We start from the raw sequence: 12,339 nt of genomic DNA on the forward strand, positions 1-12,339 counted from the left end.
CCCCCCCCCCCCCCAAAAAAAAAAAAAATGTACGGAGGCATGATTCAGCTGAGCCTAATATATGTAATTAAATCTTTCTTTGCAAGGTTTAAAAAGATGTGTAGAACAAATGAATAAATCATTCTACGGAGAGCATGTATTCACCTAGACTAAGTCTACCAGGCTATCTATTTAAAGTTTCAGTCTATAAATCACTGCTGTTCTTACTAACAGATATTTGTTCTGACAATCATATCTTGTCGTATAATAAATGTGAGTTTACATGCTTTGAATTTGAATTTCACAAGGTTTTGATAAAAGACATTGTATACAAAAACCTTGAGAGATTGGTTTAGTTTCCCTGACAGAGCCAACAACAGGGTGGTTTTTCCACATCCCGGAGGACCAAGTAGTAGAGTCATCCTGCAACACAGAAAAGTCTATGTAAGTAAACCTTAATTTGTTTGTTATCTCACAAATTTGGAAAAACAGTGAAAATTTTAAGAAAGATTCCCCTCCATAGATTTTTTTTTTTTATATTTTAGGAACCATATATATATATATATATATATATACATAAAATTGTAAGTGAAATGTGTAACTGATGTTTTGGTTGTAACATATTGTCATCTATAATGAAAAACTGTACTTGGCACAACACCGAAGTGGGATTAAAAATATAACTGATTTCAACCATAAGATCTCCTCAAGCAAATATAGATTTCAAATGATTAAACTTAATCATCCATTGATTGTACACTGCATGCTTAAAAAATTCAAAATGCTAAAATCCAATCATTTGTCAGAAAATTTATTGTTTTCTTTTTCCCATCCCCATTTTATGGGTTTTCACTTTTCAACATGAGGCCATCCAAATTGGATGTTCAGCTAGGATGGTCAGGCCATTTGGTTGACGACGATTATCAGGATACTCGAAGCATGATGTACATATAGTCTAATGCACAATACACCAATCATAAATGGTCAGGTTTTCAAATAAAACTTTCCTTTTTAAGTGATGCATCAAAGAGTAGAGTATCAAATATGGATCATCAATTTCGATAACAAGAGCAAAGATGGGGGAGGGAAGAAGTGACTAAATGGTTGCTAATCCCAAATTGAATTACTCACTAGACTAAATGAATTTTAAAATTTCTATGTTCATTGAACTTTTTATTTCCTACCTGCTAGGCTTGATGACTCCACTGACGTCCTTGAGAATGCTAATCTTGGCTATCTGAGACTTTGAACCAAACAGCTTGGTAAATTCCTGTCAAATAAAAAGCTCAAATATGTAAAAAATAGAAGAATAAGGATGAGAAAAATAATTTATATACATAAATAGAAATGACATCTATAACAAGAAAATTCCAATGCCGAGGGAAAAAGAATCATCCAATACCCCTTTGCTGGGGACATCAAAGTGTACAGGCGCAAAAAGAAGAAGAAGCAGCCATCTTTGTGGCTGGAAGAATAGAAAGAAGAAGAAGAAAAGGGAGGAAGAAGGAAAGCTCGATCCAGCCATTCCAACGCTGGATCGAGCCCCTTTCTCTTTCCAGATTTTAGTAGATCTTGTGGGCCCCATTAGTTATTAGTTTAGTAGTTATTTGTAGTATATTCTTTTCCTTGTTAATCTTTTAATTAATTAGGAAACTACTTTATTGGTTGATTAGTTTTTAGAAAGTCTTTATTTACTAGTCAATTAACTCTTTTTATTTTTAGTAACTAGATTGATATTTATGTAATGGCTTAGGCCACAGTTGAAGTAATGGATGTTAATTGAAAAAAAGGCCAAGAGCAAACCCCCAACCCCTCACGGTTCTCTCTCTCTCTCTCGTTTTCTCACTTTTCTCTCTCGCCTCTTTCCTCCCTTACTCTCTCGGCTCTCTCTTCTCTCTGTTTTCTTGTCTCACCTCCCTCTCTTTCTTTTCAGTCTTATTTCTTTTTTTCTGCTGCTGTTTTGTCACTGCTGACCTCCCCCATCGATGCCCACTGCTGCTGCAACATATTACTGCCGTTACAAAAACTGCACCTGCTGCACCTGCTGCCTTTACCTCACTGCTGCTGCAACATATTACTGCCGTTACAACACTGCTCTGCTACACCTGCTGCCTTTACCTCACTGCTGCTGCTACGTACCACTGCCGTTACAATACTGCTGCTGCTGCACACTGCTGCCTTTACATCACTGCTGCTACTACTCTCGGTTGTTGTTTACCCTCCACTGGTGTTGCTCTCTCTACAATCGGCTGGATGTATCTTCATCAACTAAAAGTGGAATGCAACCTTTTTATTTTGGAGGACCTTGATCTCTTCTTCTCTCCTCAGATCTGAATAGCAGTATGGTAAAGCATTAAACTAAACCCTCCCCACCTCCATTAACCCCTATTATATATTGCAGTCCATTGACGTTGAAGCCTACCTTTGCCCTTTGTTTATGCCTATTTTACCGATTGTTTAAGTTGTTTCGTCACTGTTATATCTCCAAAGAACCCTTGCTGATTTTCTACTTTAGTTGGTTGCTAGAGGATATCGATTGTTTGCATATCTAATTTGGGTGTCTAGATGGATTTGTGCTGAACCTAATATTCGTATGTCGCTTGTTCCCTTCCCCATGTCCCCATTTGAAACTTGAGTAAAAATTTATGTGTTTTTCCGTCTAGATTATTATTGCTTTTGGCTACTTTGTTTATTAGTCTCGTCTTATCTTGCATGCTTAATCGTGTTTACTGAGATTCTTTGGTCCTATCTACCTAAGCCCCTTGAGTTAACCCTACCTAGCTAGTTAATCTTGTAGGAGACCTAGTCACCTAGGAACCCCCTACATCATCTTGGTATCAGAGGATGGTTTTGTCTAGGTTGAGGGTAATTAAGTATTGATGTCCCTTGTTTACATGTCATATCTTTTGAGGTCTAGTCTCCGTCACCGTTTGTCCATGGTCGAGTCTGAGCTAAGAGAGCGATACCATAGATTAGCGGACACCCTTTTCTTTCTTAAGTTGGCGGGACCAAATAGCATTGGACGTTATTCCCTCCAAAAGCATATACTCGAGAAGGAGATTTCTGACCTAAAGATTGAAAGGGCTAACTGCTTATCTCAATTGGAGATCCTGAGTAGACCTTGAGTCTTTGGTGGCAACCGTACCTTTGGCTGTCCATCTCCTTATGTCCACTCGTAGTGGTAGAGCATACCAGGATATGTCTGACCCTCCTAGCACCGCCACCCAATCGGAGCAACTGGCTGAATTCATGAAAGCAGTTCAAACCATACAGGAAACATAAGCTATCCATCTCCAGGCCTTACCGATAAGTTGGCTGCCCTCGAGACAAGTACCCAAAACCCTGATGGACGGCAAGACCGTAACATAACTGGTTCTGAACCTAGAGGCAAAGGCCCTAACCCTGAGTAAGTACACGAAAATAACCAGACTGACGGTTATGACCAGATAGGGGATAACTTCCAAGGCCTAAGGCGTGGTAGGGAACATGGTAGGGGTCGGGGCCCACCGCCAAGACGCCAAACCCAATATGGAGATGATGAGGGCTATGAGCACCATGATAGGGGCTTTGATGTCAGAAGGATGATTAAGGTAGATGCCCCTACCTACGATGGTCAGATTGATGCTAGGATCCTTCTGGATTGGATAAAGCAGATGGATAGGTACTTCGATTTCTATGATATGCCCGAGGAAGTCCGCTACCGGTTTGCTAAATTCAAGCTTATTGGAGCTGCCCAGGACTTCTGGACAAACCTAGAGTACCAGGAGGACCACCTAGGACTTGAGCCAATCACCACCTGGGTGGAGATGCAAGAGCGGCTCAAGAGGGAATTTTTGCCTATCACTTATAGGCTCCAGTTGTTGAATGAAATGAATACCCTGAAGCAAGGGAAGTTGACTGTGACCGAGTACATGAGCAAGTTCAATGAGTTAAAAATTAGAAGCCGTATTCGGGAGGATGTTGAGCAGACACTATCCAGATTCCTTACCGGGCTCAACTCCGAAATTCAGTCTCGTATGGCACCCCACCTGGTGCGAGACGTTCCACAGGCATTCAGGATAGCCCTTGAGGTGGAGTCCTCTATGAGAACTTATTCTCAGAGGAAGAGCTTCCAAGCTGGGGAGTCCCAATTTAGAAAACCACCCCAAGGCTCAACTGGATTCCCAAAACCCCCTGCTGCACCACAGCGTCAATTTGACAACAAGGGTAAAGGAATTTTGGGAGAAGCGCCCAAGAGTAGTGGGCAACAACAGTGCTTCAAGTGTCGTGGGTTTGGTCACTTCTCCAGAGAGTGTCCCAATAGGAATCTTTATGTAGGAGAGCAGACCCCTGAGGAAAGTGACTAAGAGGGTTTTCAGGACCATGAGTATGAGGACCATAGGCCAAATGAGACCATATTTGATGAGGACACCGAGGAGGCCGGTGACCTCAAGCTCGGCATTGTGCATTGCATGGTCTCACAACCTAAGAATAGCGACGATTGGCGACGAACTAATATTTTCATCACCTACACATGTCATTAGGGCAAGTACTGTCGCGTCGCCATAGACAGCGGGAGTTGCATGAATGTGGTCGCCAAGAGCGTTGTTGCTCTAATGGGCCTCAAACCTGAACCCCACCCCAAGCCTTACAAGGTTGCCTGGGTTGATCAGTCCACCATTCCCGTAAATCTGAGGTGTCTAGTTCCCCTACAATTTGCAGGATATGAGGATCGAGTGTGGTGTGATATCCTAAAGATGGATGTTGCCCACATCATTCTAGGTAGGCCCTGGTTATATGACCGGGATGTCACCAATTACGGGAAGTCTAACACCTATGTCTTTGAGTTCAAAGGGAAGAAGATCAGACTGACACCCAATCCCCCTAGGGAAGTTAGGGTTCCAGAACACAAGGGAAGTACATCCAAACACGCCCCCACTAAAACACTCAACATTTTAAATCAACAACAATTTGAAGGAGAGTGTCACGAGTCAGGGGTGATTTATGCTCTAGTTGCCCTACAGAGTAATGCCGATAGGTCACGGTTATTCACTGAGGCTCCTAGAGAAGTGCAACCCTTGTTGAGGAAATTCGAGAGGCTATTCCCTGAGGAACTACCTGATGAGTTACCGCCTATGCATGACATCCAGCACGCTATTGACTTGGTTCCAGGATCCTCTCTCCCGAACTTACCCCATTACCGAATGAATCCCAAAGAACACGCCGAACTCAAACGGCAAGTGGATGAACTATTGCAAAAGGGATTCATTAGGGAAAGCCTTAGCCCGTGTGCTGTACCTGCCTTGCTCACGCCAAAGAAAGATGACACCTGGCGTATGTGTGTTGATAGTAGGGCCATCAATAAGATCACCATCAAGTATAGGTTCCCTATCCCTAGGCTTGATGACATGTTGGATATGATGGCCAACTCTTTGATCTTTTCGAAGATTGATCTCAAGAGCGGGTACCACCAGATTAGGGTCAGGCCTGGAGATGAGTGGAAGACAGCCTTCAAGACGAAGGATGGCCTCTTTGAGTGGTTAGTCATGCCTTTTGGCTTGTCAAATGCACCTAGCACTTTCATAAGAGTAATGAATCAAGTGCTTCAACCATTCATTGGCAAGTTCCTTGTGGTTTACTTTGATGACATCCTCATCTATAGTAAGACCCCGTCTTCCCACTTGGATCACTTACAGAAGGTTTTTCATGTGCTCTCACAAGAGAAACTCTTTGTCAACCTCAAGAAGTGCACATTTATGAGTGATCAAGTCATCTTCCTAGGATTTGTTGTGTCAGCTCAGGGAGTATCTGCTGACCCTGAGAAAGTGAGGGCGATTGTAGAGTGGCCTGAGCCAACTAACATTCATGAGGTACGAAGCTTCCATGGTTTAGCCACTTTCTACAGAAGGTTCATCTACCGGTTTAGTTCCATTATGTCTCCTATCACCGATTGCATGAAAAAGAAGGAGTTTCAATGGACGAAGAGTGCTACGAAGGCCTTTAATGAGATTAAAAAGCTTATGACTGAAGCTCCAGTCCTGCGCCTCACAGATTTCTCTAAGGTCTTCGAAGTTAACTGTGATGCATCTGGTATTGGGATAGGTGGTGTCCAAGGACAAGAGGGCCACCATGTTGCCTATTTTAGTGAGAATCTTAATGAAGCTAGGCAACGATATTCTACATACGACAAGGAATTCTATGCGGTTGTCCAATCATTGCGCTATTGGCGACATTACCTTTTACCGTAAGAATTCGTACTATTCTCTGAACACCAAGCTCTGAGGTACCTTAGTGCCCAAAAGAAACTCAATCAAAGGCATGCCAAGTGGGTTGAGTTTCTCCAAGAGTACACTTTTGTACTCAAGCACAGGCCTGGTGTCGAGAATACTGCTGCAGATGCACTGAGCCGGGTGAATATGTTCCTCAATCGCACCAATGCTAGGAGTCTGGCTAGTGTGCTACTCCAAGCAATGAGTGTAGAGGTTGTAGGGTTCGAGCGAGTCAAGGACCAATACCCCACCTGTCTTGATTTTAATGAGCCATTCACTTCCTTGAGTGAAGGCAACCCAGTCAACCGCTTGGACTACCTACTTAGGGAGGGCTTTCTTTTTAAAGGAAGCAAGTTGTGGATTCCCAGGACTTCACTCTGAGATTTCCTGATCTGGGAATTGCATGCTGGGGGAGTCACTGGCCACTTCGGTCGCGATAAGACCATCACCCTCGTTGAGGACCGATTCTTTTGGCCAGGACTGAAGAGGGATGTTGCTAGAGTTGTGGGTCAGTGCAGGACATGCCACTCCCCTACCCGTTCCCCATTCCCCTTGGCAGTACCTTAGCATGGACTTCGTGCTTGGTCTACCAAGAACTTCGAGAGGCCATGATTTTGTTTATATGGTTGTTGACCGCTTCTCGAAGATGGCCCATTTTATCCCATGCTCTAAGACCTCCGATGCATCCATAGTAGCCAAACTTTTCTTTAACAAGGTTGTCAAGTACCATGGGTTACCCCTCACCATAGTGTCCGATAAGGATGTTAAGTTCACTAGTCATTTTTGGAGGACCCTATAGCGAATGATGGGCACGAAACTCCGTTTCTCCTCAGTTTTCCACCCTCAGACCGATGGCCAAACCGAGGTTGTCAATAGGAGCTTAGGGAATCTATTGCGTTGCCTCATAGGAGAACACCTTACCAGTTGGGATCGAGTCCTTAGCCAGGCCGAGTTTGCATATAACAGTTCTAAGAACCGTACCACTGGTCTGTCCCCCATTGAGATCTGTTCAGGATACCAGCCTCGGGCACCTATAGACCTTATCCCAGTCGTGTCTAGTTCTAGGACCTCCCAATCAGCCGAATCTTTTGCTCAGCATATACATGATTTGCATGCAGGTATAAAGAGACAGATAGCACTGAGTAATGAGCAATACAAATCGAAGGCAGATGTGCACAGAAGGCTACAAGAGTTTCAAGAGGGTGATATGATGATGGTAAGAATCAAGCCACAACGTTTTGTTAGGGGAAAAGCGAGCAAGCTACATGCTCGTAGCACAGGTCCGTTCAAGGTACTCAAGAGGATAGGTGCCAATGTGTATGTTCTTGATCTGCCAGCTAGCATGGAGATCAGTAATATTTTCAATGTTCAAGACCTATTCCCATACCATAGTACCTCTACCTTCACCTCTTTTTATCCTGATGACCTTGAAGACTTCCCTTTCAACATTGATGAGACTTCTAAGCCAAGCCAACCACTTCCCCCCACCTCGTTACCACCTGTGCCTAAGGTCACGAGGAGAACTGAAGAAATTGAGGAAATCCTTGATGAGAGGGTTGTGTCCACACACACTGGAGGTTCTAGAGAGTTCTTGGTCAAGTGGCATGGATGTCCGGAAATTGACAACACCTGGATCACAATGCAAGAAGCCCAACAACTCAACCCAGACCTACTTGAGTATTACATGAGCTTTAATTCACCAGAGGTGAATTCTTCCAAGCCGGGGAGAGTTGATGGGGACATCAAAGTGTACAGGCGCAAGAAGAAGAAGAAGCAGCCATCTTTGTGGCTGGAATAATAGAAAGACGAAGAAGAAAAGGGAGGAAGAAGGAAAGCTCGATCCAGCCATTCCAACGCTGGATCGAGCCCCTTTCTCTTTCCAGATTTTAGTAGATCTTGTGGGCCCCATTAGTTATTAGTTTAGTAGTTATTTGTAGTATATTATTTTCCTTGTTAATCTTTTAATTAATTAGGAAACTACTTTATTGGTTGATTAGTTTTTAAAAAGTCTTTATTTACTAGTTAATTAACTCTTTTTATTTTTAGTAACTAGATTGATATTTATGTAATGGCTTAGGCCACAGTTGAAGTAATGGATGTTAATTGAAAAAAAGGCCAAGAGCAAACCCCCAACCCCTCACGGTTCTCTCTCTCTCTCTCGTTTTCTCACTTTTCTCTCTCGCCTCTTTCCTCCCTTACTCTCTCGGCTCTCTCTTCTCTCTGTTTTCTTGTCTCGCCTCCCTCTCTTTCTTTTCAGTCTTATTTCTTTTTTTCTGCTGCTGTTTTGTCACTGCTGACCTCCCCCATCAATGCCCACTGCTGCTGCAACATATTACTGCCGTTACAAAAACTGCACCTGCTGCACCTGCTGCCTTTACCTCACTGCTGCTGCAACATATTACTGCCGTTACAACACTGCTCTGCTACACCTGCTGCCTTTACCTCACTGCTGCTGCTACGTACCACTGCCGTTACAATACTGCTGCTGCTGCACACTGCTGCCTTTACATCACTGCTGCTACTACTCTCGGTTGTTGTTTACCCTCCACTGGTGTTGCTCTCTCTACAATCGGCTGGATGTATCTTCATCAACTAAAAGTGGATTGCAAACTTTTTATTTTGGAGGACCTTGATCTCTTCTTCTCTCCTCAGATCTGAATAGCAGTATGGTAAAGCATTAAACTAAACCCTCCCCACCTCCATTAACCCCTATTATATATTGCAGTCCATTGACGTTGAAGTCTGCCTTTGCCCTTTGTTTATGCCTATTTTACCGATTGTTTAAGTTGTTTCGTCATTGTTATATCTCCAAAGAACCCTTGCTGATTTTCTCCTTTAGTTGGTTGCTAGAGGATATCGATTGTTTGCATATCTAATTTGGGTGTCTAAATGGATTTGTGCTGAACCTAATATTCGTATGTCGCTTGTTCCCTTCCCCATGTCCCCATTTGAAACTTGAGTAAGAATTAATGTGTTTTTCCGTCTAGATTATTATTGCTTTTGGCTGCTTTGTTTATTAGTCTCGTCTTATCTTGCATGCTTAATCGTGTTTGCTGAGATTCTTTGGTCCTATCTACCTAAGCCCCTTGAGTTAACCCTACCTAGCTAGTTAATATTGTAGGAGACCTAGTCACCTAGGAACCCCCTACATCACCCTTACTGTCAAGATTTTACAATCAAGAAACTTCTCATATCAAAAAATATTTTGAGGAACCAACTAACCAAGTAGGTTTCATATTATATTATTAGTTAGGGTAATGATACACTGGGTGCCAATAACACTTGGAGAACTATGATTGGGTCTGTCCACTAGACTGACATAGTCCAAATTCATTATTTCCTCACTTGCCTTCTAATTCCTTTTATTAATACGACAAATTTCACTACCAAAATAAATTTTTAAAATTAAGCTTGGGATCAACCTTCCTTTCTTGCACCCACTTTGGTGAGAAAGCATCTAATCTCAGTTGGCTTTTCTGCAGTGTAGGCAGTTCAGGTCTTCAGCATTTTATTTTTACCGTCCAGGAATCCTCGTCGGAAAACCCTAGTGGTTTTCAGGTGAAGATTTCAGGTAGTCTCCTCTATGTTTTGAAGAACAGTCTGTCACTTGGTGGATCGTCTGTGGTTGTGTTCTATGATGGAACCATGGAGGGAAGAACTCATTTGTGTGGAAATTGTATCCATAGTAATTCACATTAACAACATCTCAGAACTATCTGTTCAACATTAAAAGGGGGTTTAGAAAACATAAGTTTAGCAACGAAGAAAGTAGCTTAGTGACTTAACAGAGACATATTTCATAATGCCATAAATTTCTCATGAAAACAGTCCTAAAAGTCAGAGGAGGCCATGACAACAGTCCTAACTAGGGGTGTCAATTAGTGGCCCGACCCGACTAAACCGACCGGGACCGACCGTTTATAGACCAGCCCGGCCCGGACCGTTTATTAAACGTGTCGGGCTTGAGCCCGGCCCGTTTATAAATGGTCGGTCTCGGTTTTGCTACTTGGACCGTCGGGCGCCCGACCAAGACCGACCGAATAATGCCCGACCGAGACCGGCCTATTATGCACCGACTTGGCCCGACCCTTTAATGATTGTAAAATACCTATTTTACCCCCCAAATTAAAGAATAAAAACTAAAAAGTAAAGACATGTTCACATTTTAAATAATGGTTATATTTGACATCATTTATTGATTTATTGTCATTTTTTTGGGCTTGCATGAGTGGGCCGGAATATAATAGCACATTTTAAAGAGGGCCCGTTTAAAAACCGGTTAAAGCCCGTTTAACATTAAACATGTCCGTAGCCCGGTTAAGGCCCGACTAAAGCCCGATTAAGGTAGCCCGATTATAGCCCGAGACCGACCGACCGAATATAAAGTGTACCATGCCCTCAATAACTAAGCCCGATTAGTTAAATGGGCGGACACGGTGTAGCCTTTGAAAGTCTTCAAGCCCGATTAAGCCCGACCGAAACCGAACCGGCCCGACCGGTTGACACCCCTAGTCCTAACATTTGAGGGGGAGGTTTGAGGTTAATATCTCATGAAAAGAGTTCTAGAAGTCAGAGGAGGCCATGAATTTGAGGTAAATAACACATGAAAGGAGTCCTAAACAGTCTTGACATTTGAAGAAGAGATATCAGGTAATCTCCTTTATGTTTTGAGAACAACTATCAAGTAGTTGATGGGCTATGGTTATGTTATGTGAAAAAGGGGAAACCATTTTGTGTTGAAATGGCACCCATCAAAATCATACCACCCAGGCTTCATAAACAGAAATTTAACACTGAAAGGAGGTGTAACAAACATAAGTTTATCAACCAAGAAACTGGTTGATTGAACAATTGGAGCTATAAAATATCTTAAAAAAAAAAAAAAAAAAAAAAAAAAGAAGAAGAAGAAGAAGAAGAAGAAGAAAAAAGAAAAGAAAAAAACGAAAAGAAAAGAAAGTCTAGAGAATCAATAAGTGAAGAATGTGTTCAGTTCAGAGTCTTACCACAAGGGTCTGTGTGAACATATATAGTCACTTTGCCTTTAGCTCTCCTTCTTCATCTACAACCCATTTGACTCTCTAGACTCATCAGAATCTGATTCTAAGTTGAATGGACCAAAAGGAGAGGCATTTCCAGGCTTAATTGTTGGGTAACAGGAGAATTCTCTCTTGCCATATTCTCCAACCGTTTAGCATAGTCATCAATGGTGAAACCTGTCATTTTGTTTCCTCCCAATGCCTCTTCCGGCTTGCCCACGCCAAAGAACTTCTCCATTATTTTGTTTGTAACAAAACCTTCACAGTTCACAGAGGGCAAATCAAAGAGGACGAGACAGGGAGAGAGACCCTGTTTTCAGAGAGGGAACAAATAAGCTTATGGACCATGGAGTGGTGCCTTGGTCGGTTCTTGATTATCGGAACTCGATAGCGTATCGGCCATTCCCGATACACACCCGATCTCGATTCAATGATCTGTGTTAGACAAAACTGGGTTAATCTTTTTTTTTTTTTTGGCTAACGAAGGTATCTAGGCTTTCGGTTTGACTAGTTCCACAGGCCTACATTTTCCTCACAATCACATGAATCGGGTCATACCGAGGTTGAATGAGAACCATTCAACTAAATCAGTTAATTCAATTGGATAGTCAAATCTCAATTACAATTAATTCTGATTCTCACAACTTATTTCGAATCGACTATAAATGTTCTAAAATGATGATATGTAATTTTTTTTTTCTTTTAATTAATAAAATAATATAAGTTAGAAGAAAGTTTTCTTTCATTGTGCAGGAAGATTCACTTATCATCCTAGGGTTTACAAACCCCTATAGGGTTTTAGTATGTTTATCAAAATACTCTCTCGACACCCTTCTGCCATCTGAAACCTTGCGGTCAAAGGATTCCCTTTCACAATGGCTTAAGAAAAACTTATTCCTAAAATCATATTTATAAATTATTAGAGACCTAGATGCAGTAATCTTTTATATCTAATAAGGAAAATATTTCTCGTGTATGTTTTCAAAATATAGAGTAGATAATTTGTATTTTTCAAACTTGTAATTGTACCATGGTGAGCCTATTTTAAGATCTTATACACACCATGAAAAAAACAA

The 12,339-nt window shown here is 42.0% G+C and overlaps 1 protein-coding gene across 1 annotated transcript in view; it reads right to left on the reverse strand.

Moving 5' to 3' along the window:
- The window catches only part of LOC122094234 (pleiotropic drug resistance protein 3-like), a 32,156-nt gene extending 20,553 nt beyond the window's left edge, over positions 1 to 11,603 (reverse strand). The window contains exons 1-3 of the mRNA XM_042664967.1: positions 11,231 to 11,603; positions 1,164 to 1,249; positions 318 to 402 (exon numbers count right to left, since the gene is read on the reverse strand). Of these exons, the coding sequence (XP_042520901.1) occupies positions 318 to 402; positions 1,164 to 1,249; positions 11,231 to 11,251 (192 nt within the window). The 5' untranslated portion in view covers positions 11,252 to 11,603. The remainder of the gene's footprint in view (positions 1 to 317; positions 403 to 1,163; positions 1,250 to 11,230) is intronic.
- Between the last annotated feature and the right edge of the window lie 736 nt (positions 11,604 to 12,339).

The sequence above is a fragment of the Macadamia integrifolia genome, chromosome 11 (genome assembly GCF_013358625.1).
Source record: "Macadamia integrifolia cultivar HAES 741 chromosome 11, SCU_Mint_v3, whole genome shotgun sequence".
NCBI classification, from domain to species: Eukaryota; Viridiplantae; Streptophyta; class Magnoliopsida; order Proteales; family Proteaceae; genus Macadamia; species Macadamia integrifolia.